This window comes from Anomaloglossus baeobatrachus, chromosome 4, assembly GCF_048569485.1.
Source record: "Anomaloglossus baeobatrachus isolate aAnoBae1 chromosome 4, aAnoBae1.hap1, whole genome shotgun sequence".
Taxonomy (NCBI): Eukaryota; Metazoa; Chordata; class Amphibia; order Anura; family Aromobatidae; genus Anomaloglossus; species Anomaloglossus baeobatrachus.
In genome coordinates this window covers 5,368,552-5,396,479 of record NC_134356.1, presented here as the reverse complement: position 1 = coordinate 5,396,479, position 27,928 = coordinate 5,368,552, and the positions used below count along the sequence as shown (strand labels likewise).

At 53.0% G+C, this 27,928-nt stretch overlaps 1 protein-coding gene across 1 annotated transcript in view; it reads right to left on the bottom strand.

The window, feature by feature from the left end:
• LOC142301535 (transcription factor SOX-5-like) overlaps positions 1–27,928 on the bottom strand; it is a 250,350-nt gene that overhangs the window by 25,571 nt on the left and 196,851 nt on the right. Inside the window, exon 4 of the mRNA XM_075342551.1 lies at positions 20,889–20,975. Within this exon, the coding sequence (XP_075198666.1) occupies positions 20,889–20,975 (87 nt within the window). The remainder of the gene's footprint in view (positions 1–20,888; positions 20,976–27,928) is intronic.

The window sequence follows — 27,928 nt, the reverse complement described above, 5'->3', positions numbered from 1 at the left end:
ATTGTGGGGTCCACGGGCAGAACACTGCTACCTGTCACTACCCCCGGAATGTCACCCAGCTTTCCCAGGAGCGGCGATACCGAGAACCTGGATTGTGGGGTCCACGGGCAGAACACTGCTACCTGTCACTACCCCCAGAATGTCACCCAGCTTTCCCAGGAGCGGCGATACCGAGAACCAGGATTGTGGGGTCCACGGGCAGAACACTGCTACCTGTCACTACCCCCAGAATGTCACCCAGCTTTCCCAGGAGCGGCGATACCGAGAACCTGGATTGTGGGGTCCACGGGCAGAACACTACTACCTGTCACTACCCCCGGAATGTCACCCAGCTTTCCCAGGAGCGGCGATACCGAGAACCAGGATTGTGGGGTCCACGGGCAGAACACTGCTACCTGTCACTTCCCCGGAATGTCACCCAGCTTTCCCAGGAGCGGTGATACCGAGAACTAGGATTGTGGGGTCCACGGGCAGAACACTGCTACCTGTCACTACCCCCAGAATGTCACCCAGCTTTCCCAGGAGCGGCGATACCGAGAACCAGGATTGTGGGGTCCACGGGCAGAACACTGCTACCTGTCACTACCCCTGGAATGTCACCCAGCTTTCCCAGGAGCGGCGATACCGAGAACCAGGATTGTGGGGTCCACGGGCAGAACACTGCTACCTGTCACTTCCCCCGGAATGTCACCCAGCTTTCCCAGGAGCGGCGATACCGAGAACCAGGATTGTGGGGTCCACGGGCAGAACACTGCTACCTGTCACTACCCCCGGAATGTCACCCAGCTTTCCCAGGAGCGGCGATACCGAGAACCTGGATTGTGGGGTCCATGGGCAGAACACTGCTACCTGTCACTACCCCCAGAATGTCACCCAGCTTTCCCAGGAGCGGCGATACCGAGAACCAGGATTGTGGGGTCCACGGGCAGAACACTGCTACCTGTCACTACCCCCAGAATGTCACCCAGCTTTCCCAGGAGCGGCGATACCGAGAACCAGGATTGTGGGGTTCACGGGCAGAACACTGCTACCTGTCACTACCCCTGGAATGTCACCCAGCTTTCCCAGGAGCGGCGATACCGAGAACCTGGATTGTGGGGTCCACGGGCAGAACACTGCTACCTGTCACTACCCCCGGAATGTCACCCAGCTTTCCCAGGAGCGGCGATACCGAGAACTAGGATTGTGGGGTCCACGGGCAAAACACTGCTACCTGTCACTACCCCGGAATGTCACCCAGCTTTCCCAGGAGCAGCCATTTAGTGCCCTCTGCTGAACGGCGCCCCCTGCAGGATGAGGCAACTGTTCAGTCATCAGTGATACATTTACATGCGGATCGCCAGTTCTGGTGTTTACTGCTTAAAAGCCTCTGCGAATAATTACAGCCCATTGTCAATAATTGTGTCAAAATGGAAGAAACGAGCCCCGGCGATGACGCTAAATATTGACTGGATCGTTCCTGGAATACATTGACCAATTGACTAGGGCTGCGGTAATTACGGGGGCCGCGTTCTCCTCAGCACATCGGGGCACGGGGGTCACACATTAATGTAACTCAGACCGGCGGCTCTCCGCGGCGAGCGGCGCACAAATACTACTGAAATGTAGAAAATGAGTCCAACGCGCATCACAAAGCTGTCACTTATAGAGGCTTAACGCCGCGCCGACAAACAGAGACCCGGACCGATCATCTGCGCACAAATCCGCGAAATCAGGAACCGCCCGCGCAAAACACGGACCCACGGCACAGTGTGCCAACGATCAGCAGCTCCCGACACGACGGAGACTGTCAGCAGCTCCCGACACGACGGAGACTGTCAGCAGCTCCCGACACGACGGAGACTGTCAGCAGCTCCCGACACGACGGAGACTGTCAGCAGCTCCCGACACGACGGAGACTGTCAGCAGCTCCCGACACGACGGAGACTGTCAGCAGCTCCCGACACGACGGAGACTGTCAGCAGCTCCCGACACGACGGAGACTGTCAGCAGCTCCCGACATGATGGCAGCACTAAATATTCTACATCGTGTCTTATCCCTCCAGTCACCTCCAGAGCTGCAGTCACTATTCTGCTGTTACATCGTGTCTTATCCTCATGAGATAAGACACGATGTAACAGCAAAATAGTGACCGCAGCTGTGGAGGTGACTGGAGGATAAGACACAATGTAACAGCAGAATAGTGACCGCAGCTCTGGAGGTGACTGGAGGATAAGACACAATGTAACAGCAGAATAGTGACTGCAGCTCTGGAGGTGACTGGAGGGATAAGACACGATGTAACAGCAGAATAGTGACCGCAGCTCTGGAGGTGACTGGAGGGATAAGACACGATGTAACGGCAGAATAGTGACCGCAGCTCTGGAGGTGACTGGAGGATAAGACACAATGTAACAGCAGAATAGTGACCGCCGCTCTGGAGGTGACTGGAGGATAAGACACAATGTAACAGCAGAATAGTGACCGCAGCTCTGGAGGTGACTGGAGGATAAGACACAATGTAACAGCAGAATAGTGACCGCAGCTCTGGAGGTGACTGGAGGGATAAGACATGATGTAACAGCAGAATAGTGACCGCAGCTCTGGAGGTGACTGGAGGGATAAGACACGATGTAACAGCAGAATAGTGACCGCAGCTCTGGAGGTGACTGGAGGGATAAGACACGATGTAACGGCAGAATAGTGACCGCAGCTCTGGAGGTGACTGGAGGATAAGACACAATGTAACAGCAGAATAGTGACCGCCGCTCTGGAGGTGACTGGAGGATAAGACACAATGTAACAGCAGAATAGTGACCGCAGCTCTGGAGGTGACTGGAGGATAAGACACAATGTAACAGCAGAATAGTGACCGCAGCTCTGGAGGTGACTGGAGGGATAAGACATGATGTAACAGCAGAATAGTGACCGCAGCTCTGGAGGTGACTGGAGTGCAGGGTGCATTGGTGGGTTACCATGTGATGTTCCTCCCTCGGTTTATACTCTTGCAGATCTGTAATACAGGAGAATATACAGGATTTTCGTGCCCCTCCCCCGCAGTATATATATATATATATATAGGGGTGCTGTTCGCGCTCCACTGCAGACCTCACGTTCTGTGATGGTGGAAACAACGGTGGTCGGTGGTGAACATTATTTCTATGAAACATCACGGCCAGTAGGTGCGGCCCCCCCGGTGGGATTCACACATGGAACGAGCCAAATTCAGTAATGGTCCGAGCGCATTGTAATGTGTGTGAACGGCCCCCGAGGAGCGAGAGCGGGGGAGGGGAGACATATATCACAACCGGGTCCCCAAACACAAAACCCGATCTCCCGGGGGATTAATTATATAAAACCGCGACCGCAGAAAATCAGCAGGAGCCGCAATCACAAAACTTACCAAAGTGACGGGAAAGCAACAGATGGGGGAGGCGACAATCAGGAGCGGGAATTAAAGGGACAGCACCGGAAAAGAGACCGACGGAAAGGGGCAGGAATCACCCCCCCCCCAGCCGCCTCCCCAGGAGTGGCTGATAACAGCGAGCAATAGATACTACTCACCTGTCCTACAGTCTCCTCCCCCAGTAATGGCTGATAACAGGGAGTAATAGATTGTACTCACCTGGCCTACAGTCTCCTCCCCAGTAATGGCTGATAACAGGGAGTAATAGATTGTAGTCACCTGTCCTACAGTCTCCTCCCCCAGTAATGGCTGATAACAGGGAGTAATAGATTGTACTCACCTGTCCTACAGTCTCTTCCCCCAGTAATGGCTGATAACAGGGAGTAATAGATTGTACTCACCTGGCCTACAGTCTCCTCCCCAGTAATGGCTGATAACAGAGAGTAATAGATTGCAGTCACCTGTCCTATAGTCTCCTCCCCCAGTAATGGCTGATAACAGGGAGTAATAGATTGTAGTCACCTGTCTTACTGTCTCCTCTACAGGAATGGCTGATAACAGGGAGAAATAGATACTACTAACCCATCCTACAGTCTCCTCCCCCAGTACTGGCTGATAACAGGGAGTAATAGATTGTAGTCACCTGTCCTACAGTCTCCTTCCCAGTAATGGCTGATAACAGGGAGTAATAGATAACAGTCACCTGTCCCCCAGCACTGGCTGATAACAGGGAGTAATAGATTGCAGTCACCTGTCCCCCAGTACTGGCTGATAGCAGGGAGTAATAGATTGCAGTCACCTGTCCCCCAGTACTGGCTGATAGTGGGGAGTAATAGATTGCAGTCACCTGTCCCCCAATACTGGCTGATAACAGGGAGTAATAGATTGCAGTCACCTGTCCCCAGTACTGACTGATAGCAGGGAGTAATAGATTGCAGTCACCTGTCCCCCAATACTGGCTGATAACAGGGAGTAATAGATTGCAGTCACCTGTCCCCCAATACTGACTGATAGCAGGGAGTAATAGATTGCAGTCACCTGTCCCCCAGCACTGGCTGATAGCAGGGAGTAATAGATTGCAGTCACCTGTCCCCCAGCACTGGCTGATAGTGGGGAGTAATAGATTGCAGTCACCTGTCCCCCAGCACTGGCTGATAGCAGGGAGTAATAGATTGCAGTCACCTGTCCCCCAGCACTGGCTGATAGTGGGGAGTAATAGATTGCAGTCACCTGTCCCCCAGCACTGGCTGATAGTGGGGAGTAATAGATTGCAGTCACCTGTCCCCCAGTACTGGCTGATAGCAGGGAGTAATAGATTGCAGTCACCTGTCCCCCAGCACTGGCTGATAGCAGGGAGTAATAGATTGCAGTCACCTGTCCCCCAGCACTGGCTGATAGCAGGGAGTAATAGATTGCAGTCACCTGTCCCCCAGCACTGGCTGATAGTGGGGAGTAATAGATTGCAGTCACCTGTCCCCCAGTACTGGCTGATAGCAGGGAGTAATAGATTGCAGTCACCTGTCCCCCAGCACTGGCTGATAGTGGGGAGTAATAGATTGCAGTCACCTGTCCCCCAGCACTGGCTGATAGCAGGGAGTAATAGATTGCAGTCACCTGTCCCCCAGTACTGGCTGATAGTGGGGACTAATAGATTGCAGTCACCTGTCCCCCAGTACTGGCTGATAGCAGGGAGTAATAGATTGCAGTCACCTGTCCCCCAGTACTGACTGATAACAGGGAGTAATAGATTGCAGTCACCTGTCCCCCAGTACTGACTGATAACAGGGAGTAATAGATTGCAGTCACCTGTCCCCCAGTACTGGCTGATAGCGGGGAGTAATAGATTGCAGTCACCTGTCCACCAGCACTGGCTGATAGTGGGGAGTAATAGATTGCAGTCACCTGTCCCCCAATACTGGCTGATAACAGGGAGTAATAGATTGCAGTCACCTGTCCCCCAGTACTGACTGATAGCAGGGAGTAATAGATTGCAGTCACCTGTCCCCCAGCACTGGCTGATAGCAGGGAGTAATAGATTGCAGTCACCTGTCCCCCAATACTGGCTGATAACAGGGAGTAATAGATTGCAGTCACCTGTCCCCCAATACTGACTGATAGCAGGGAGTAATAGATTGCAGTCACCTGTCCCCCAGTACTGGCTGATAGCAGGGAGTAATAGATTGCAGTCACCTGTCCCCCAGCACTGGCTGATAGTGGGGAGTAATAGATTGCAGTCACCTGTCCCCCAGCACTGGCTGATAGCAGGGAGTAATAGATTGCAGTCACCTGTCCCCCAGTACTGGCTGATAGCAGGGAGTAATAGATTGCAGTCACCTGTCCCCCAGCACTGGCTGATAGCAGGGAGTAATAGATTGCAGTCACCTGTCCCCCAGTACTGGCTGATAGCAGGGAGTAATAGATTGCAGTCACCTGTCCCCCAGTACTGGCTGATAGCAGGGAGTAATAGATTGCAGTCACCTGTCCCCCAGCACTGGCTGATAGCGGGGAGTAATAGATTGCAGTCACCTGTCCCCCAGCACTGGCTGATAGCAGGGAGTAATAGATTGCAGTCACCTGTCCCCCAGCACTGGCTGATAGCGGGGAGTAATAGATTGCAGTCACCTGTCCCCCAGTACTGGCTGATAACAGGGAGTAATAGATTGCAGTCACCTGTCCCCCAGTACTGGCTGATAGTGGGGAGTAATAGATTGCAGTCACCTGTCCCCCAGCACTGGCTGATAGCAGGGAGTAATAGATTGCAGTCACCTGTCCCCAGCACTGGCTGATAGTGGGGAGTAATAAGATTGCAGTCACCTGTCCCCCAGTACTGGCTGATAACAGGGAGTAATAGATTGCAGTCACCTGTCCCCCAGTACTGGCTGATAACAGGGAGTAATAGATTGCAGTCACCTGTCCCCCAGCACTGGCTGATAGTGGGGAGTAATAGATTGCAGTCACCTGTCCCCCAGTACTGGCTGATAACAGGGAGTAATAGATTGCAGTCACCTGTCCCCCAGTACTGGCTGATAGCAGGGAGTAATAGATTGCAGTCACCTGTCCCCCAGTACTGGCTGATAGCAGGGAGTAATAGATTGCAGTCACCTGTCCCCCAGTACTGGCTGATAGCGGGGAGTAATAGATTGCAGTCACCTGTCCCCAGTACTGGCTGATAACAGGGAGTAATAGATTGCAGTCACCTGTCCCCAGTACTGGCTGATAGCAGGGAGTAATAGATTGCAGTCACCTGTCCCCCAGCACTGGCTGATAGTGGGGAGTAATAGATTGCAGTCACCTGTCCCCCAGCACTGGCTGATAGCAGGGAGTAATAGATTGCAGTCACCTGTCCCCCAGTACTGGCTGATAGCGGGGAGTAATAGATTGCAGTCACCTGTTCCCAGTACTGGCTGATAGCAGGGAGTAATAGATTGCAGTCACCTGTCCCCCAGTACTGGCTGATAGCAGGGAGTAATAGATTGCAGTCACCTGTCCCCCAGCACTGGCTGATAGTGGGGAGTAATAGATTGCAGTCACCTGTCCCCCAGTACTGGCTGATAACAGGGAGTAATAGATTGCAGTCACCTGTCCCCCAGTACTGGCTGATAGCGGGGAGTAATAGATTGCAGTCACCTGTCCCCCAGTACTGGTTAATAACAGGGAGTAATAGATTGCAGTCACCTGTCCCCCAGTACTGGCTGATAGCAGGGAGTAATAGATTGCAGTCACCTGTCCCCCAGTACTGGCTGATAACAGGGAGTAATAGATTGCAGTCACCTGTCCCCCAGCACTGGCTGATAGTGGGGACTAATAGATTGCAGTCACCTGTCCCCCAGTACTGGGTGATAACAGGGAGTAATAGATTGCAGTCACCTGTCCCCCAGTACTGGCTGATAGCGGGGAGTAATAGATTGCAGTCACCTGTCCCCCAGTACTGGTTAATAACAGGGAGTAATAGATTGCAGTCACCTGTCCCCCAGTACTGGCTGATAGCAGGGAGTAATAGATTGCAGTCACCTGTCCCCCAGCACTGGCTGATAGCAGGGAGTAATAGATTGCAGTCACCTGTCCCCCAGCACTGGCTGATAACAGGGAGTAATAGATTGCAGTCACCTGTCCCCCAGCACTGGATGATAGCAGGGAGTAATAGATTGCAGTCACCTGTCCCCCAGTACTGGCTGATAACAGGGAGTAATAGATTGCAGTCACCTGTCCCCCAGCACTGGCTGATAGCAGGGAGTAATAGATTGCAGTCACCTGTCCCCCAGTACTGGCTGATAGCGGGGAGTAATAGATTGCAGTCACCTGTCCCCAGTACTGGCTGATAGCAGGGAGTAATAGATTGCAGTCACCTGTCCCCCAGTACTGGCTGATAGCATGGAGTAATAGATTGCAGTCACCTGTCCCCCAGTACTGGCTGATAACAGGGAGTAATAGATTGCAGTCACCTGTCCCCAGTACTGGCTGATAGCAGGGAGTAATAGATTGCAGTCACCTGTCCCCAGTACTGGCTGATAGCGGGGAGTAATAGCGAGACGTCCCCTGGTTGTCAGCGCTCGCCCCTCGCGGTGACGTCCCGGCTTCTCCATTGTTCGGGTGCACTCGGATCTGACGTCCCGTGCTGCGCTGTGCTGCGCTGAGTGGAATAATTGGGAGATCTCGGGGCGGATCATGATTGGGGCGAGTTAATCTTGTTACCTCCAATTAGGAGACGGTGAATCCCCTTAAAATGATCCCCATGACTCCGGTCCTCCCCTCCCCCCGGGGCAGACCCCGCACTGGAGCCTCCTAATTATCCGGATATGACCGCGCATTTCTTCTCCGCTCGCGTTTTCTTTGCAGCATTTTCAGGATTTGTGTTTTTCCTTTTTTGTTCGTAAATAATAAACCAACAGATGAAACCATGAACAATGTGAGGGGCTCCGCGCGCTCCACCGGGGTCACCCGACCAGTAATGGCTCCGCGCGCTCCACCGGGGTCACCCGACCAGTAATGGCTCCGCGCGCTCCACCGGGGTCACCCGGCCAGTAATGGCTCCACGCGCTCCACCGGGGTCACCCGACCAGTAATGGCTCCGCGCGCTCCACCGGGGTCACCCGGCCAATAATGGCTCCGCGCGCTCCACCGGGGTCACCCGACCAGTAATGGCTCCGCGCGCTCCACCGGGGTCACCCGACCAGTAATGGCTCCGCGCGCTCCACCGGGGTCACCCGACCAGTAATGGCTCCGCGCGCTCCACCGGTGTCACCTGGCCAGTAATGGTCGCATCCGCACGCTCCACCGGTGTCACCCAGCCAGTAATGGTCGCATCCGCACGCTCCACCGGTGTCACCTGGCCAGTAATGGTCGCATCCGCGCGCTCCACCGGTGTCACCTGGCCAGTAATGGTCGCATCCGCACGCTCCACCGGTGTCACCCGGCCAGTAATGGTCGCATCCGCACGCTCCACCGGTGTCACCTGGCCAGTAATGGTCGCATCCGCACGCTCCACCGGTGTCACCCGGCCAGTAATGGTCGCATCCGCACGCTCCACCGGTGTCACCCGGCCAGTAATGGTCGCATCTGCACGCTCCACCGGTGTCACCTGGCCAGTAATGGTCGCATCCGCGCGCTCCACCGGTGTCACCTGGCCAGTAATGGTCGCATCCGCACGCTCCACCGGTGTCACCCGGCCAGTAATGGTCGCATCCGCACGCTCCACCGGTGTCACCTGGCCAGTAATGGTCGCATCCGCACGCTCCACCGGTGTCACCCGGCCAGTAATGGTCGCATCCGCACGCTCCACCGGTGTCACCCGGCCAGTAATGGTCGCATCCGCACGCTCCACCGGTGTCACCCGGCCAGTAATGGTCGCATCTGCACGCTCCACCGGTGTCACCTGGCCAGTAATGGTCGCATCCGCACGCTCCACCGGTGTCACCCGGCCAGTAATGGCTTCGCGCGCTCCACCGGTGTCACCCGGCCAGTAATGGTCGCACCCACGCGTTCCACCACTGATTGCCACATTTATAGAACTCCCCTTAAAATCACAGTTATTTGTTGCAGATTTCTTCCTTCATAAAAAATACGGAATCGTTGGAAAAAAATCAGTAAAATGAAAAGGTAGAAGAACTACAAGTCCCATCAAGTCCAGCGGAATGAATCATCTATAACTGATTGCTCCGCAGGCCTCCTGGCCCCGATGCGGTGTAGGGCGGTGTTCACACGCGCTGTGCGTCCGGTCTCCATCGCATCCGTATTTACATGAACAATGTAATAACTGGGAAATGCCATTTCCCATCTCTAGAATTGTAACGAAACCATGAAAAGGGCACGAAACGCGAAGATGCAGGAAGTGAGCGCTGACGTCTGACGGGCGAGGCTGACCCACAACCGCCATCCAAGGGACTACCAGCGGAACGCGGTCCGTGCACACACTGTATGATCGCACTGGCTCTCTCCGTCCGTGCACACACTGTATGATCGCACTGGCTCTCTCCCTCCGTGCACACACTGTATGATCGCACTGGCTCCCTCCGTCCGTGCATACACTGTATGATGGCACTGGCTCCCTCCGTCCGTGCACACACTGTATGATCGCACTGGCTCTCTCCCTCCGTGCACACACTGTATGATCGCACTGGCTCTCTCCCTCCGTGCACACACTGTATGATCGCACTGGCTCTCTCCCTCCGTGCACACACTGTATGATCGCACTGGCTCTCTCCGTCCGTGCACACACTGTATGATCGCACTGGCTCCCTCCGTCCGTGCAGACACTGTATGATCGCACTGGCTCCCTCCGTCTGTGCACACACTGTATGATCGCACTGGCTCCCTCCGTCTGTGCACACACTGTATGATCGCACTGGCTCCCTCCGTCTGTGCACACACTGTATGATCGCACTGGCTCTCTCCCTCCGTGCACACACTGTATGATCGCACTGGCTCTCTCCCTCCGTGCACACACTGTATGATCGCACTGGCTCTCTCCCTCCGTGCACACACTGTATGATTGCACTGGCTCTCTCCGTCCGTGCACACACTGTATGATCGCACTGGCTCCCTCCGTCCGTGCACACACTGTATGATCGCATTGGCTCTCTCCCTCCGTGCACACACTGTATGATCGCACTGGCTCTCTCCCTCCGTGCACACACTGTATGATTGCACTGGCTCTCTCCGTCCGTGCACACACTGTATGATCGCACTGACTCCCTCCGTCCGTGCACACACTGTATGATCGCACTGGCTCTCTCCCTCCGTGCACACACTGTATGATCGCACTGGCTCTCTCCCTCCGTGTACACACTGTATAATCGCACTGGCTCCCTCCGTGCACACACTGTATGATCGCACTGGCTCTCTCCCTCCATGCACACACTGTATGATCGCACTGGCTCTCTCCCTCCGTGCACACACTGTATGATCGCACTGGCTCTCTCCCTCCGTGCACACACTGTATGATCGCACTGGCTCTCTCCCTCCGTGCACACACTGTATGATCGCACTGGCTCCCTCCGTCCGTGCACACACTGTATGATCGCACTGGCTCCCTCCGTCCGTGCACACACTGTATGATCGCACTGGCTCTCTCCGTCCGTGCACACACTGTATGATCGCACTGGCTCTCTCTCTCCGTGCACACACTGTATGATCGCACTGGCTCTCTTCCTCCGTGCACACACTGTATGATCGCACTGGCTCTCTCCCTCCGTGCACACGCTGTATGATCGCACTGACTCTCTCCGTCCGTGCACACACTGTATGATCGCACTGGCTCTCTTCCTCCGTGCACACACTGTATGATCGCACTGGCTCTCTCCCTCCGTGCATACACTGTATGATCGCACTGGCTCTCTCCCTCCGTGCACACACTGTATGATCGCACTGGCTCTCTCCCTCCGTGCACACACTGTATGATCGCACTGGCTCTCTTCCTCCGTGCACACACTGTATGATCGCACTGGCTCCCTCCCTCCGTGCACACACTGTATGATCGCACTGGCTCTCTTCCTCCGTGCACACACTGTATGATCGCACTGGCTCTCTCCCTCCGTGCACACACTGTATGATCGCACTGGCTCCCTCCGTCTGTGCACACACTGTATGATCGCACTGGCTCTCTCCCTCCGTGCACACACTGTATGATCGCACTGGCTCTCTCCGTCCGTGCACACACTGTATGATCGCACTGGCTCCCTCCGTCCGTGCACACACTGTATGATCGCACTGGCTCTCTTCCTCCGAGCACACACTGTATGATCGCACTGGCTCTCTCCCTCCGTGCACACACTGTATGATCGCACTGGCTCTCTCCGTCCGTGCACACACTGTATGATCGCACTGGCTCTCTCCGTCCGTGCACACACTGTATGATCGCACTGGCTCTCTTCCTCCGTGCACACACTGTATGATCGCACTGGCTCTCTCCGTCCGTGCACACACTGTATGATCGCACTGGCTCTCTCCCTCCGTGCACACACTGTATGATCGCACTGGCTCCCTCCGTCTGTGCACACACTGTATGATCGCACTGGCTCTCTCCCTCCGTGCACACACTGTATGATCGCACTGGCTCCCTCCCTCCGTGCACACACTGTATGATCGCACTGGCTCTCTCCCTCCGTGCACACACTGTATGATCGCACTGGCTCTCTCCCTCCGTGCACACACTGTATGATCGCACTGGCTCCCTCCGTCTGTGCACACACTGTATGATCGCACTGGCTCCCTCCGTCCGTGCACACACTGTATGATCGCACTGGCTCTCTTCCTCCGAGCACACACTGTATGATCGCACTGGCTCTCTCCCTCCGTGCACACACTGTATGATCGCACTGGCTCCCTCCGTCTGTGCACACACTGTATGATCGCACTGGCTCCCTCCCTCCGTGCACACACTGTATGATCGCACTGGCTCCCTCAGTCTGTGCACACACTGTATGATCGCACTGGCTCTCTTCCTCCATGCACACACTGTATGATCGCACTGGCTCTCTCCCTCCGTGCACACACTGTATGATCGCACTGGCTCCCTCAGTCTGTGCACACACTGTATGATCGCACTGGCTCTCTTCCTCCATGCACACACTGTATGATCGCACTGGCTCTCTCCCTCCGTGCACACACTGTTTGATCGCACTGGCTCTCTCCCTCCGCGCATACACTGTATGATCGCACTGGCTCTCTCCCTCCGTGCACACACTGTATGATCGCACTGGCTCTCTTCCTCCGTGCACACACTGTATGATCGCACTGGCTCTCTCCCTCCGTGCACACACTATGATCGCACTGACTCCCTCCGTCCGTGCACACACTGTATGATCGCACTGGCTCTCTCCGTCCGTGCACACACTGTATGATCGCACTGGCTCCCTCCGTCTGTGCACACACTGTATGATCGCACTGGCTCTCTCCGTCCGTGCACACACTGTATGATCGCACTGGCTCTCTCCCTCCGTGCACACACTGTATGATCGCACTGGCTCTCTCCGTCCGTGCACACACTGTATGATCGCACTGGCTCTCTCCCTCCGTGCACACACTGTATGATCGCACTGGCTCTCTCCGTCCGTGCACACACTGTATGATCGCACTGGCTCTCTCCCTCCGTGCACACACTGTATGATCGCACTGGCTCCCTCCGTCCGTGCACACACTGTATGATTGCACTGGCTCGCTCCGTCTGTGCACACACTGTATGATCGCAATGGCTCTCTCCGTCCGTGCACACACTGTATGATCGCACTGGCTCCCTCCGTCCGTGCACACACTGTATGATCGCACTGGCTCTCTCCCTCCGTGCACACACTGTATGATCGCACTGGCTCTCTTCCTCCGTGCACACACTGTATGATCGCACTGGCTCTCTCCCTCCGTGCACACACTGTATGATCGCACTGTCTCTCTCCCTCCGTGCACACACTGTATGATCGCACTGGCTCTCTCCCTCCGAGCGCACACAGTATGATCGCACTGGCTCCCTCCATCTGTGCACACACTGTATGATCGCACTGGCTCGCTCCGTCTGTGCACACACTGTATGATCGCACTGGCTCTCTCCGTCCGTGCACACACTGTATGATCGCACTGGCTCTCTCCGTCCGTGCACACACTGTATGATCGCACTGGCTCTCTCCCTCCGTGCACACACTGTATGATCGCACTGGCTCTCTTCCTCCGTGCACACACTGTTTGATCGCACTGGCTCTCTCCCTCCGCGCACACACTGTATGATCGCACTGGCTCTCTCCCTCCGTGCACACACTGTATGATCGCACTGGCTCTCTCCCTCCGTGCACACACTGTATGATCGCACTGGCTCTCTCCGTCCGTGCACACACTGTATGATCGCACTGGCTCCCTCAGTCTGTGCACACACTGTTTGATCGCACTGGCTCTCTCCCTCCGCGCACACACTGTATGATCGCACTGGCTCTCTTCCTCCGTGCACACACTGTATGATCGCACTGGCTCTCTTCCTCCGTGCACACACTGTATGATCGCACTGGCTCTCTCCCTCCGTGCACACACTATGATCGCACTGACTCCCTCCGTCCGTGCACACACTGTATGATCGCACTGGCTCTCTCCGTCCGTGCACACACTGTATGATCGCACTGGCTCCCTCCGTCTGTGCACACACTGTATGATCGCACTGGCTCTCTCCGTCCGTGCACACACTGTATGATCGCACTGGCTCTCTCCCTCCGTGCACACACTGTATGATCGCACTGGCTCTCTCCGTCCGTGCACACACTGTATGATCGCACTGGCTCGCTCCGTCCGTGCACACACTGTATGATCGCACTGGCTCTCTCCGTCCGTGCACACACTGTATGATCGCACTGGCTCTCTCCCTCCGTGCACACACTGTATGATCGCACTGGCTCTCTCCCTCCGTGCACACACTGTATGATCGCACTGGCTCTCTCCCTCCGTGCACACACTGTATGATCGCACTGGCTCTCTCCGCCTGTGTGCACACACTGTATGATCGCACTGGCTCTCTCCCTCCGTGCACACACTGTATGATCGCACTGGCTCTCTCCCTCCGTGCACACACTGTATGATCGCACTGGCTCTCTCCGCCTGTGTGCACACACTGTATGATCGCACTGGCTCTCTCCCTCCGTGCACACACTGTATGATCGCTCTGGCTCTCTCCCTCCGTGCACACACTGTATGATCGCACTGTCTCTCTCCGCCTGTGTGCGGTCTTTATATCGGCACACAGACGTGAATACTTTCAGCTGGAGGAGCCCCGGTGACGGCAGGAAGCAGCCGTGGTTTCTCTCCAGCGCTTGCAGTGAAGTGTAACATTGTGTCTGTCTCCGTTACATCGGGTTATGGCGTCCTCACTATTATAGGGTGCATCTTTGTTACATTGTTTCTTTCTCTGTTACATTATTTCCTTCTGTTTCTTTCTCCATATGACACCATTTTTTCCGTATGCTGTTTCTTTGTTAGTTTTTTCTTGTCAGTTACATTTTCCGGTTTCTTTCTTTGTTACATTGTTCCTTGTTACATTGATTTCTTCTCTGATCATTGTTTCCTGTCACTTTGTTTCCTTCTGTTACATTTCTTCTTTTTTACAGTTTCTTTGTCTTCATCACCTTGTTTCCTAATGTTATTGTTCCTTTATTTTTCATATTGCTTCTTTTTCCTTCTGTTACTTTCTTTTTCTATTGTTTCCTACTGTTTCTTTATATTGTTTCCTTCTGTTATTGTTTCTTATTTATTTTGTTTCTCTCTATCCCTTTCTTTCTCTCTATCCCTTTTTCTTTCTATCACTTTGTTTCTCTCTCTGTCAATTCTGTTATTGTTTCTTTTTTATATTGTTTCTCTCTATTCCTTTCTCTTTATTCCTTTCTTTCTATCCCTTGCTTTCTCTCTATCCCTTTCTTTCTCTCTATCCCTTTCTCTCTATCCCTTTTTCTTTCTCTCTATCCCTTTTGTTCTCTCTTTTTCTCTCTATCCCTTTCTTTCTCTCTTTTTCTCTCTCTATCCCTTTTCTTTCTCTATCCTTTTCTTTCTATCCTTTTCTTTCTCTCTATCCTTTTCTTTCTCTCTATCCCTTCTTTCTCTCTATCCCTTTTCTTTCTCTATCCTTTTCTTTCTCTCTATCCCTTTCTTTCTCTATCCTTTTCTTTCTCTCTATCCTTTCTCTCTATCCCTTTCTTTCTCTCTATCCCTTCTTTCTCTCTATCCCTTTCTCTATCCTTTCTTTCTCTCTATCCCTTTCTTTCTCTCTATCCTTTCTTTCTCTCTATCCCTTTCTTTCTCTATCCTTTCTTTCTCTCTATCCTTTCTCTCTATCCCTTCTTTCTCTCTATCCTTTCTCTCTATCCCTTTCTTTCTCTCTATCCTTCTCTCTATCCCTTCTTTCTCTCTATCCCTTTCTTTCTCTCTATCCCTTTCTTTCTCTCTATCCCTTTCTCTCTATCCCTTTCTTTCTCTATCCTTTCTTTGTCTCTATCCCTTTCTTTCTCTATCCTTTCTCTCTATCCCTTTCTTTCTCTATCCTTTCTCTCTATCCCTTTCTTTCTCTCTATCCTTCTCTCTATCCCTTCTTTCTCTCTATCCCTTTCTTTCTCTCTATCCCTTTCTTTCTCTCTATCCTTTCTTTCTCTCTATCCCTTTCTTTCTCTATCCTTTCTTTCTCTCTATCCTTTCTCTCTATCCCTTCTTTCTCTCTATCCCTTTCTTTCTCTATCCTTTCTCTCTATCCCTTTCTTTCTCTCTATCCTTCTCTCTATCCCTTTCTTTCTCTCTATCCCTTTCTCTCTATCCCTTTCTTTCTCTATCCTTTCTTTGTCTCTATCCCTTTCTTTCTCTATCCTTTCTCTCTATCCCTTTCTTTCTCTATCCTTTCTCTCTATCCCTTTCTTTCTCTCTATCCTTCTCTCTATCCCTTCTTTCTCTCTATCCCTTTCTTTCTCTCTATCCCTTTCTTTCTCTCTATCCCTTTCTCTCTATCCCTTTCTTTCTCTATCCTTTCTTTGTCTCTATCCCTTTCTTTCTCTATCCTTTCTCTCTATCCCTTTCTTTCTCTATCCTTTCTTTCTCTCTATCCCTTTCTTTCTCTCTATCCTTTCTTTCTCTCTATCCCTTTCTTTCTCTATCCTTTCTTTCTCTCTATCCTTTCTCTCTATCCCTTCTTTCTCTCTATCCCTTTCTTTCTCTCTTTCCCTTTCTTCCTCTCTATCCCTTTCTTTCTCTATCCTTTCTTTGTCTCTATCCCTTTCTTTCTCTATCCTTTCTCTCTATCCCTTTCTTTCTCTCTATGCTTCTCTCTATCCCTTCTTTCTCTCTATCCCTTTCTTTCTCTCTATCCCTTTCTTTCTCTCTATCCCTTTCTTTCTCTATCCTTTTTTTGTCTCTATCCCTTTCTTTCTCTATCCTTTCTCTCTATCCCTTTCTTTCTCTCTATCCTTCTCTCTATCCCTTCTTTCTCTCTATCCCTTTCTTTCTCTCTATCCCTTTCTCTCTATCCCTTTCTCTCTATCCTTCTCTCTATCCCTTCTTTCTCTCTATCCCTTTCTTTCTCTCTATCCCTTTCTCTCTATCCCTTTCTTTCTCTATCCTTTCTTTGTCTCTATCCCTTTCTCTCTATCCCTTCTCTCTATCCCTTTCTTTCTCTCTATCCTTCTCTCTATCCCTTCTTTCTCTCTATCCCTTTCTTTCTCTCTATCCCTTTCTTTCTCTCTACCCCTTTCTCTCTATCCCTTTCTTTCTCTATCCTTTCTTTGTCTCTATCCCTTTCTTTGTCTCTATCCCTTTCTTTCTCTCTATCCCTTTCTTTGTCTCTATCCCTTTCTTTCTCTCTATCCCTTTCTTTCTCTCTATCCCTTTCTTTCTCTCTATCCCTTTCTTTCTCTATCCTTTCTCTCTATCCCTTTCTTTCTCTCTATCCCTTTCTCTCTATCCCTTTCTTTCTCTATCCTTTCTTTGTCTCTATCCCTTTCTTTCTCTATCCTTTATCTCTATCCCTTTCTTTCTCTATCCTTTCTCTCTATCCCTTTCTTTCTCTCTATCCTTCTCTCTATCCCTTCTTTCTCTCTATCCTTTCTTTGTCTCTATCCCTTTCTTTCTCTATTCTTTCTCTCTATCCCTTTCTTTCTCTCTATCCTTCTCTCTATGCCTTCTTTCTCTCTATCCCTTTCTTTCTCTCTATCCCTTTCTCTCTATCCCTTTCTTTCTCTATCCTTTCTTTCTCTCTATCCCTTTCTTTCTCTCTATCCCTTTCTTTCTCTATCCTTTCTCTCTATCCCTTTCTTTCTCTCTATCCTTCTCTCTATCCCTTCTTTCTCTCTATCCCTTTCTTTCTCTCTATCCCTTTCTTTCTCTCTATCCCTTTCTTTCTCTCTATCCCTTTCTCTCTATCCCTTTCTTTCTCTATCCTTTCTTTGTCTCTATCCCTTTCTTTCTCTATCCTTTCTCTCTATCCCTTTCTTTCTCTATCCTTTCTCTCTATCTCTTTCTTTCTCTCTATCCTTCTCTCTATCCCTTCTTTCTCTCTATCCCTTTCTTTCTCTCTATCCCTTTCTTTCTCTCTATCCCTTTCTTTCTCTCTATCCCTTTCTCTCTATCCCTTTCTTTCTCTATCCTTTCTTTGTCTCTATCCCTTTCTTTCTCTATCCTTTCTCTCTATCCCTTTCTTTCTCTATCCTTTCTTTGTCTCTATCCCTTTCTCTCTATCCCTTCTCTCTATCCCTTTCTTTCTCTCTATCCTTCTCTCTATCCCTTTCTTTCTCTCTATCCCTTTCTTTCTCTCTATCCCTTTCTTTCTCTCTACCCCTTTCTCTCTATCCCTTTCTTTCTCTATCCTTTCTTTGTCTCTATCCCTTTCTTTCTCTATCCTTTCTCTCTATCCCTTTCTTTCTCTATCCTTTCTTTGTCTCTATCCCTTTCTCTCTATCCCTTCTCTCTATCCCTTTCTTTCTCTCTATCCTTCTCTCTATCCCTTCTTTCTCTCTATCCCTTTCTTTCTCTCTATCCCTTTCTTTCTCTCTACCCCTTTCTCTCTATCCCTTTCTTTCTCTATCCTTTCTTTGTCTCTATCCCTTTCTTTCTCTCTATCCCTTTTTCTCTCTATCCTTTCTCTCTATCCCTTTCTTTCTCTCTATCCTTCTCTCTATCCCTTCTTTCTCTCTATCCCTTTCTTTCTCTCTATCCCTTTCTCTCTATCCCTTTCTTTCTCTATCCTTTCTTTGTCTCTATCCCTTTCTTTCTCTATCCTTTCTCTCTATCCCTTTCTTTCTCTATCCTTTCTCTCTATCCCTTTCTTTCTCTCTATCCTTCTCTCTATCCCTTCTTTCTCTCTATCCCTTTCTTTCTCTCTATCCCTTTCTCTCTATCCTTTCTTTCTCTATCCTTTCTCTCTATCCCTTTCTTTCTCTCTATCCCTTTCTCTCTATCCCTTTCTTTCTCTATCCTTTCTTTGTCTCTATCCCTTTCTTTGTCTCTATCCCTTTCTTTCTCTCTATCCCTTTCTTTCTCTCTATCCCTTTCTTTCTCTATCCTTTCTCTCTATCCCTTTCTTTCTCTCTATCCTTCTCTCTATCCCTTCTTTCTCTCTATCCCTTTCTTTCTCTCTATCCCTTTCTTTCTCTCTATCCCTTTCTCTCTATCCCTTTCTTTCTCTATCCTTTCTTTGTCTCTATCCCTTTCTTTCTCTATCCTTTCTCTCTATCCCTTTCTTTCTCTATCCTTTCTCTCTATCCCTTTCTTTCTCTCTATCCTCTCTATCCCTTCTTTCTCTCTATCCCTTTCTTTCTCTCTATCCCTTTCTTTCTCTCTATCCCTTTCTCTCTATCCCTTTCTTTCTCTATCCTTTCTTTGTCTCTATCCCTTTCTTTCTCTATCCTTTCTCTCTATCCCTTTCTTTCTCTATCCTTTCTTTCTCTCTATCCTTTCTTTCTCTCTATCCCTTTCTTTCTCTATCCTTTCTTTCTCTCTATCCTTTCTCTCTATCCCTTCTTTCTCTCTATCCCTTTCTTTCTCTATCCTTTCTCTCTATCGCTTTCTTTCTCTCTATGCTTCTCTCTATCCCTTCTTTCTCTCTATCCCTTTCTTTCTCTCTATCCCTTTCTTTCTCTCTATCCCTTTCTGTCTCTATCCCTTTCTTTCTCTATCCTTTCTCTCTATCCCTTTCTCTCTATCCTTCTCTCTATCCCTTCTTTCTCTCTATCCCTTTCTTTCTCTATCCTTTCTTTCTCTCTATCCCTTTCTTTCTCTCTATCCCTTTCTTTCTCTCTATCCCTTTCTTTCTCTCTATCCCTTTCTTTCTCTCTATCCCTTTCTTTCTCTCTATCCCTTTCTTTCTCTCTATCCCTTTCTTTCTCTCTATCCCTTTCTTTCTCTCTATCCCTTTCTTTCTCTCTATCCCTTTCTCTCTATTCCCTTCTTTCTCTCTATCCCTTCTTTCTCTCTATCCCTTTCTTTCTCTATCCTTTCTTTCTCTCTATCCCTTCTTTCTCTCTATCCCTTTCTTTCTCTCTATCCCTTCTTTCTCTCTATCCCTTTCTTTCTCTCTATCCCTTCTCTCTATCCTTTCTTTCTCTATCCTTTCTTTCTCTCTATCCCTTTCTTTCTTTCTATCCCTTTCTTTCTCTCTATCCTTTTCTTTCTCTCTATCCCTTCTCTCTATCCCTTTCTTTCTCTCTATCCCTTTCCTTCTTTTTCGTGCTTTCTTCTCTATGACACTGTAGCGTTTATCGGTCTGTATCCTCGGTTGTTCTAGCGCTGATGGCGGTTTGTACGGAGGACTGAGGCCCCGGCACGACGTCTGGCCACTGTTTTTCCACAAATGCTCAGTTTTCCGGAGAGAAATAATAAAGTGGAGTTTTCCTAAGTGGAATAAAGGCGCGGTGTTGTGCGGATACCTGAGCGGCCATGACGGGCGAGAGCAGAATAGGAAGCCTTTGTTACGGGGCGAGGGTCAGACGGCTGAACGTAAACACGGCCCCTGTTGTCTCACCAAATACAGCTGTGCCCCATCTGAATCCCCCTTTGTCAGGCCGCGGTGGCACAAACCTGTCATTCTTGTGCAGTAAATACGCCAGACCCCCCTGACCCCACAAGGATCCTACAAGTCAAATTAATCTCCCCCCAGAGGGCAGGACTCAATTACCTCCACCCCCCACCCACAATGGACAATAATGGCCGCTGTCACGGGAGGCACAGGAACAATAAACCAGCGCTTGTTTTCACAGCTTTCTGCCATAACCCTCAGTACACTGCTACCCTGTCTGACACGTCTGCGGCCCCCCCAACCATGGAAGCGAGACCCCCTCCCCACACTGACCCCAGAGCTGGTCATATCAGGTGCGAGTCACTGGAAAGCAGTATGTTCTTCATGCACCAGGAGGCTCAGGATGAGCACGGCTGTAGTGCAGCAGCACAGGCAAGAAACTACCACCCCCATCATTATAATCTCGGGTGCTATGGTGAGAACTTTCCTAGGAGAGTATGAAGGGCATGTGTGGGGCAGAGCTGCTGCTCTCTGTTATCAGCCAGCCTTACCTTTTATGTCGCCCAGGTTCCCTGATCCCATGGCGAGGAGCTTGTCCTTCCAGTCTTTAGACAGGAGCTTCTCGATGCTGGGCGTCTCTAGAAAAGAGCGAGATGGATGTAAGAAAGTGTCCGGATAGGGGAGGGGAGACATCAGCGTCAAAGATGGCGGCTGCCGGCTTTCAATTCTAGCGCAGTGCACTTATTCGCCTGGCGCTTTTTGCCATTCAATGTGTTTTTAAAGTGTCTTGTTAATTACGTGTCTAATTGGCGTCCGTACAGGCAGCACAATGGCGGATCGAGTGATTGCTGCCCCCGCTCCAAACATGGCGTCCGTACAGGCAGCACAATGGCGGATCGAGTGATTGTGCTGGTGAGAGCGCGGACATTGTGTCACCGCTGCCCCCGCTCCAAACATGGCGTCCGTACAGACAGCACAATGGCGGATCGAGTGATTGTGCTGGTGAGAGTGCGGACATTGTGTCACCGCTGCCCCCGCTCCAAACATGGCGTCTGTACAGGCAGCACAATGGCGGATCGAGTGATTGTGCTGGTGAGAGTGCGGACATTGTGTCACCACTGCCCCCGCTCCAAACATGGCGTCTGTACAGGCAGCACAATGGCGGATCGAGTGATTGCTGCCCCCGCTCCAAACATGGCGTCCGTACAGGCAGCACAATGGCGGATCGAGTGATTGTGCTGGTGAGAGCGCGGACATTGTGTCACCGCTGCCCCCGCTCCAAACATGGCGTCCGTACAGACAGCACAATGGCGGATCGAGTGATTGTGCTGGTGAGAGTGCGGACATTGTGTCACCGCTGCCCCCGCTCCAAACATGGCGTCTGTACAGGCAGCACAATGGCGGATCGAGTGATTGTGCTGGTGAGAGTGCGGACATTGTGTCACCGCTGCCCCCGCTCCAAACATGGCGTCTGTACAGGCAGCACAATGGCGGATCGAGTGATTGTGCTGGTGAGAGTGCGGACATTGTGTCACCGCTGCCCCCGCTCCAAACATGGCGTCCGTACAGGCAGCACAATGGCGGATCCAGTGATTGTGCTCTGGTGAGAGTGCGGACATTGTGTCACCGCTGCCCCCGCTCCAAACATGGCGTCCGTACAGACAGCACAATGGCGGATCGAGTGATTGTGCGCTGGTAAGAGTGCGGACATTGTGTCACCGCTGCCCCCGCTCCAAACATGGCGTCCGTACAGGCAGCACAATGGCGGATCGAGTGATTGTGCTGGTGAGAGTGCGGACATTGTGTCACCGCTGCCCCCGCTCCAAACATGGCGTCCGTACAGGCAGCACAATGGCGGATCGAGTGATTGTGCTGGTGAGAGCGCGGACATTGTGTCACCGCTGCCCCCGCTCCAAACATGGCGTCCGTACAGGCAGCACAATGGCGGATCGAGTGATTGTGCTGGTGAGAGTGCGGACATTGTGTCACCACTGCCCCCGCTCCAAACATGGCGTCTGTACAGGCAGCACAATGGCGGATCGAGTGATTGCTGCCCCCGCTCCAAACATGGCGTCCGTACAGGCAGCACAATGGCGGATCGAGTGATTGTGCTGGTGAGAGCGCGGACATTGTGTCACCGCTGCCCCCGCTCCAAACATGGCGTCCGTACAGACAGCACAATGGCGGATCGAGTGATTGTGCTGGTGAGAGTGCGGACATTGTGTCACCGCTGCCCCCGCTCCAAACATGGCGTCTGTACAGGCAGCACAATGGCGGATCGAGTGATTGTGCTGGTGAGAGTGCGGACATTGTGTCACCGCTGCCCCCGCTCCAAACATGGCGTCTGTACAGGCAGCACAATGGCGGATCGAGTGATTGTGCTGGTGAGAGTGCGGACATTGTGTCACCGCTGCCCCCGCTCCAAACATGGCGTCCGTACAGGCAGCACAATGGCGGATCCAGTGATTGTGCTCTGGTGAGAGTGCGGACATTGTGTCACCGCTGCCCCCGCTCCAAACATGGCGTCCGTACAGACAGCACAATGGCGGATCGAGTGATTGTGCGCTGGTAAGAGTGCGGACATTGTGTCACCGCTGCCCCCGCTCCAAACATGGCGTCCGTACAGGCAGCACAATGGCGGATCGAGTGATTGTGCTGGTGAGAGTGCGGACATTGTGTCACCGCTGCCCCCGCTCCAAACATGGCGTCCGTACAGGCAGCACAATGGCGGATCGAGTGATTGTGCTGGTGAGAGCGCGGACATTGTGTCACCGCTGCCCCCGCTCCAAACATGGCGTCCGTACAGGCAGCACAATGGCGGATCGAGTGATTGTGCTGGTGAGAGTGCGGACATTGTGTCACCACTGCCCCCGCTCCAAACATGGCGTCTGTACAGGCAGCACAATGGCGGATCGAGTGATTGCTGCCCCCGCTCCAAACATGGCGTCCGTACAGGCAGCACAATGGCGGATCGAGTGATTGTGCTGGTGAGAGCGCGGACATTGTGTCACCGCTGCCCCCGCTCCAAACATGGCGTCCGTACAGACAGCACAATGGCGGATCGAGTGATTGTGCTGGTGAGAGTGCGGACATTGTGTCACCGCTGCCCCCGCTCCAAACATGGCGTCTGTACAGGCAGCACAATGGCGGATCGAGTGATTGTGCTGGTGAGAGTGCGGACATTGTGTCACCGCTGCCCCCGCTCCAAACATGGCGTCTGTACAGGCAGCACAATGGCGGATCGAGTGATTGTGCTGGTGAGAGTGCGGACATTGTGTCACCGCTGCCCCCGCTCCAAACATGGCGTCCGTACAGGCAGCACAATGGCGGATCCAGTGATTGTGCTCTGGTGAGAGTGCGGACATTGTGTCACCGCTGCCCCCGCTCCAAACATGGCGTCCGTACAGACAGCACAATGGCGGATCGAGTGATTGTGCGCTGGTAAGAGTGCGGACATTGTGTCACCGCTGCCCCCGCTCCAAACATGGCGTCCGTACAGGCAGCACAATGGCGGATCGAGTGATTGTGCTGGTGAGAGTGCGGACATTGTGTCACCGCTGCCCCCGCTCCAAACATGGCGTCCGTACAGGCAGCACAATGGCGGATCGAGTGATTGTGCTGGTGAGAGCGCGGACATTGTGTCACCGCTGCCCCCGCTCCAAACATGGCGTCCGTACAGGCAGCACAATGGCGGATCGAGTGATTGTGCTGGTGAGAGTGCGGACATTGTGTCACCGCTGCCCCCGCTCCAAACATGGCGTCCGTACAGGCAGCACAATGGCGGATCGAGTGATTGTGCTGGTGAGAGTGCGGACATTGTGTCACCGCTGCCCCCGCTCCAAACATGGCGTCCGTACAGACAGCACAATGGCGGACCGAGTGATTGTGCGCTGGTGAGAGTGCGGACACTGTGTCACCGCTGCCCCCGCTCCAAACATGGCATCCGTACAGACAGCACAATGGCGGATCGAGTGATTGTGCTGGTGAGAGCGCGGACATTGTGTCACCGCTGCCCCCGCTCCAAACATGGCGTCTGTACAGGCAGCACAATGGCGGACCGAGTGATTGTGCGCTGGTGAGAGTGCGGACACTGTGTCACCGCTGCCCCCGCTCCAAACATGGCGTCCGTACAGGCAGCACAATGGCGGATCGAGTGATTGTGCGCTGGTGAGAGTGCGGACATTGTGTCACCGCTGCCCCCGCTCCAAACATGGCGTCCGTACAGGCAGCACAATGGCGGATCGAGTGATTGTGTGCTGGTGAGAGTGCAAACATTGTGTCACCGCTGCCCCCGCTCCAAACATGGCGTCCGTACAGGCAGCACAATGGCGGATCGAGTGATTGTGCTGGTGAGAGTGCGGACATTGTGTCACCGCTGCCCCCGCTCCAAACATGGCGTCTGTACAGGCAGCACAATGGCGGATCGAGTGATTGTGCTGGTGAGAGTGCGGACATTGTGTCACCGCTGCCCCCGCTCCAAACATGGCGTCCGTACAGGCAGCACAATGGCGGATCGAGTGATTGTGCTGGTGAGAGTGCGGACATTGTGTCACCGCTGCCCCCGCTCCAAACATGGCGCCCGTACAGGCAGCACAATGGCGGATCGAGTGATTGTGTGCTGGTGAGAGTGCGGACATTGTGTCACCGCTGCCCCCGCTCCAAACATGGCGTCCGTACAGGCAGCACAATGGCGGATCGAGTGATTGTGTGCTGGTGAGAGCGCGGACATTGTGTCACCGCTGCCCCCGCTCCAAACATGGCGTCCGTACAGGCAGCACAATGGCGGATCGAGTGATTGTGCTGGTGAGAGCGTGGACATTGTGTCACCGCTGCCCCCGCTCCAAACATGGCGTCCGTACAGGCAGCACAATGGCGGATCGAGTGATTGTGCTGGTGAGAGTGCGGACATTGTGTCACCGCTGCCCCCGCTCCAAATATGGCGTCCGTACAGGAAGCACAATGGCGGATCGAGTGATTGTGCTGGTGAGAGCGTGGACATTGTGTCACCGCTGCCCCCGCTCCAAACATGGCGTCCGTACAGGCAGCACAATGGCGGATCGAGTGATTGTGCTGGTGAGAGTGCGGACATTGTGTCACCGCTGCCCCCGCTCCAAACATGGCGTCCGTACAGGAAGCACAATGGCGGATCGAGTGATTGTGCTGGTGAGAGTGCGGACATTGTGTCACCGCTGCCCCCGCTCCAAATATGGCGTCCGTACAGGCAGCACAATGGCGGATCGAGTGATTGTGTGCTGGTGAGAGTGCGGACATTGTGTCACCGCTGCCCCCGCTCCAAACATGGCGTCCGTACAGGCAGCACAATGGCGGATCGAGTGATTGTGTGCTGGTGAGAGTGCGGACATTGTGTCACCGCTGCCCCCGCTCCAAACATGGCGTCCGTACAGGCAGCACAATGGCGGATCGAGTGATTGAGCGCTGGTGAGAGTGCGGACATTGTGTCACCGCTGCCCCCGCTCCAAACATGGCGTCCGTACAGGCAGCACAATGGCGGATCGAGTGATTGTGCGCGGTGAGAGCGCGGACATTGTGTCACCGCTGCCCCCGCTCCAAACATGGCGTCCGTACAGGCAGCACAATGGCGGATCGAGTGATTGTGCGCTGGTGAGAGCGCGGACATTGTGTCACCGCTGCCCCCGCTCCAAACATGGCGACCGTACAGGCAGCACAATGGCGGATCGAGTGATTGAGCGCTGGTGAGAGCACGGACATTGTGTCACCGCTGCCCCCGCTCCAAACATGGCGTCCGTACAGGCAGCACAATGGCGGATCGAGTGATTGTGCGCTGGTGAGAGCGCGGACATTGTGTCACCGCTGCCCCCGCTCCAAACATGGCGTCCGTACAGGCAGCACAATGGCGGATCGAGTGATTGTGCTGGTGAGAGCGCGGACATTGTGTCACCGCTGCCCCCGCTCCAAACATGGCGTCCGTACAGGCAGCACAATGGAGGATCGAGTGATTGAGCGCTGGTGAGAGCGCGGACATTGTGTCACCGCTGCCCCCGCTCCAAACATGGCGTCCGTATAGGCAGCACAATGGCGTATCGAGTGATTGTGCTGGTGAGAGTGCGGACACTGTGTCACCGCTGCCCCCGCTCCAAACATGGCGTCCGTACAGGCAGCACAATGGCGGATCGAGTGATTGTGTGCTGGTGAGAGTGCGGACATTGTGTCACCGCTGCCCCCGCTCCAAACATGGCGTCCGTACAGACAGCACAATGGCGGATCGAGAGATTGTGTGCTGGTGAGAGTGCGGACATTGTGTCACCGCTGCCCCCGCTCCAAACATGGCGTCCGTACAGGCAGCACAATGGCGGATCGAGTGATTGTGTGCTGGTGAGAGTGCGGACATTGTGTCACCGCTGCCCCCGCTCCAAACATGGCGTCCGTACAGACAGCACAATGGCGGATCGAGTGATTGTGTGCTGGTGAGAGTGCGGACATTGTGTCACCGCTGCCCCCGCTCCAAACATGGCGTCCGTACAGGCAGCACAATGGCGGATCGAGTGATTGTGTGCTGGTGAGAGCGCGGACATTGTGTCACCGCTGCCCCCGCTCCAAACATGGCGTCCATACAGGCAGCACAATGGCGGATCGAGTGATTGTGCTGGTGAGAGCGCGGACATTGTGTCACCGCTGCCCCCGCTCCAAACATGGCGTCCGTACAGGCAGCACAATGGCGGATCGAGTAATTGTGCTGGTGAGAGTGCGGACATTGTGTCACCGCTGCCCCCGCTCCAAACATGGCGTCCATACAGACAGCACAATGGCGGATCGAGTGATTGTGCTGGTGAGAGTGCGGACACTGTGTCACCGCTGCCCCCGCTCCAAACATGGCGTCCGTACATGAAGCACAATGGCGGATCGAGTGATTGTGCTGGTGAGAGTGCGGATATTGTGTCACCGCTGCCCCCGCTCCAAACATGGCGTCCGTACAGGCAGCACAATGGCGGATCGAGTGATTGTGCTGGTGAGAGCGCGGACATTGTGTCACCGCTGCCCCCGCTCCAAACATGGCGTCCGTACAGACAGCACAATGGCGGATCGAGTGATTGTGCTGGTGAGAGCGCGGACATTGTGTCACCGCTGCCCCCGCTCCAAACATGGCGTCCGTACAGACAGCACAATGGCGGATCGAGTGATTGTGTGCTGGTGAGAACACGGACATTGTGTCACCGCTGCCCCCGCTCCAAACATGGCGTCCGTACAGGCAGCACAATGGCGGATCGAGTGATTGTGTGCTGGTGAGAGCGCGGACATTGTGTCACCGCTGCCCCCGCTCCAAACATGGCGTCCGTACAGACAGCACAATGGCGGATCGAGTGATTGTGCTGGTGAGAGTGCGGACATTGTGTCACCGCTGCCCCCGCTTCAAACATGGCGTCCGTACAGGCAGCACAATGGCGGATCGAGTGATTGTGCTGGTGAGAGTGCGGACATTGTGTCACCGCTGCCCCCGCTCCAAACATGGCGTCCGTACAGGCAGCACAATGGCGGATCGAGTGATTGTGCTGGTGAGAGTGCGGACATTGTGTCACCGCTGCCCCCGCTCCAAACATGGCGTCCGTACAGA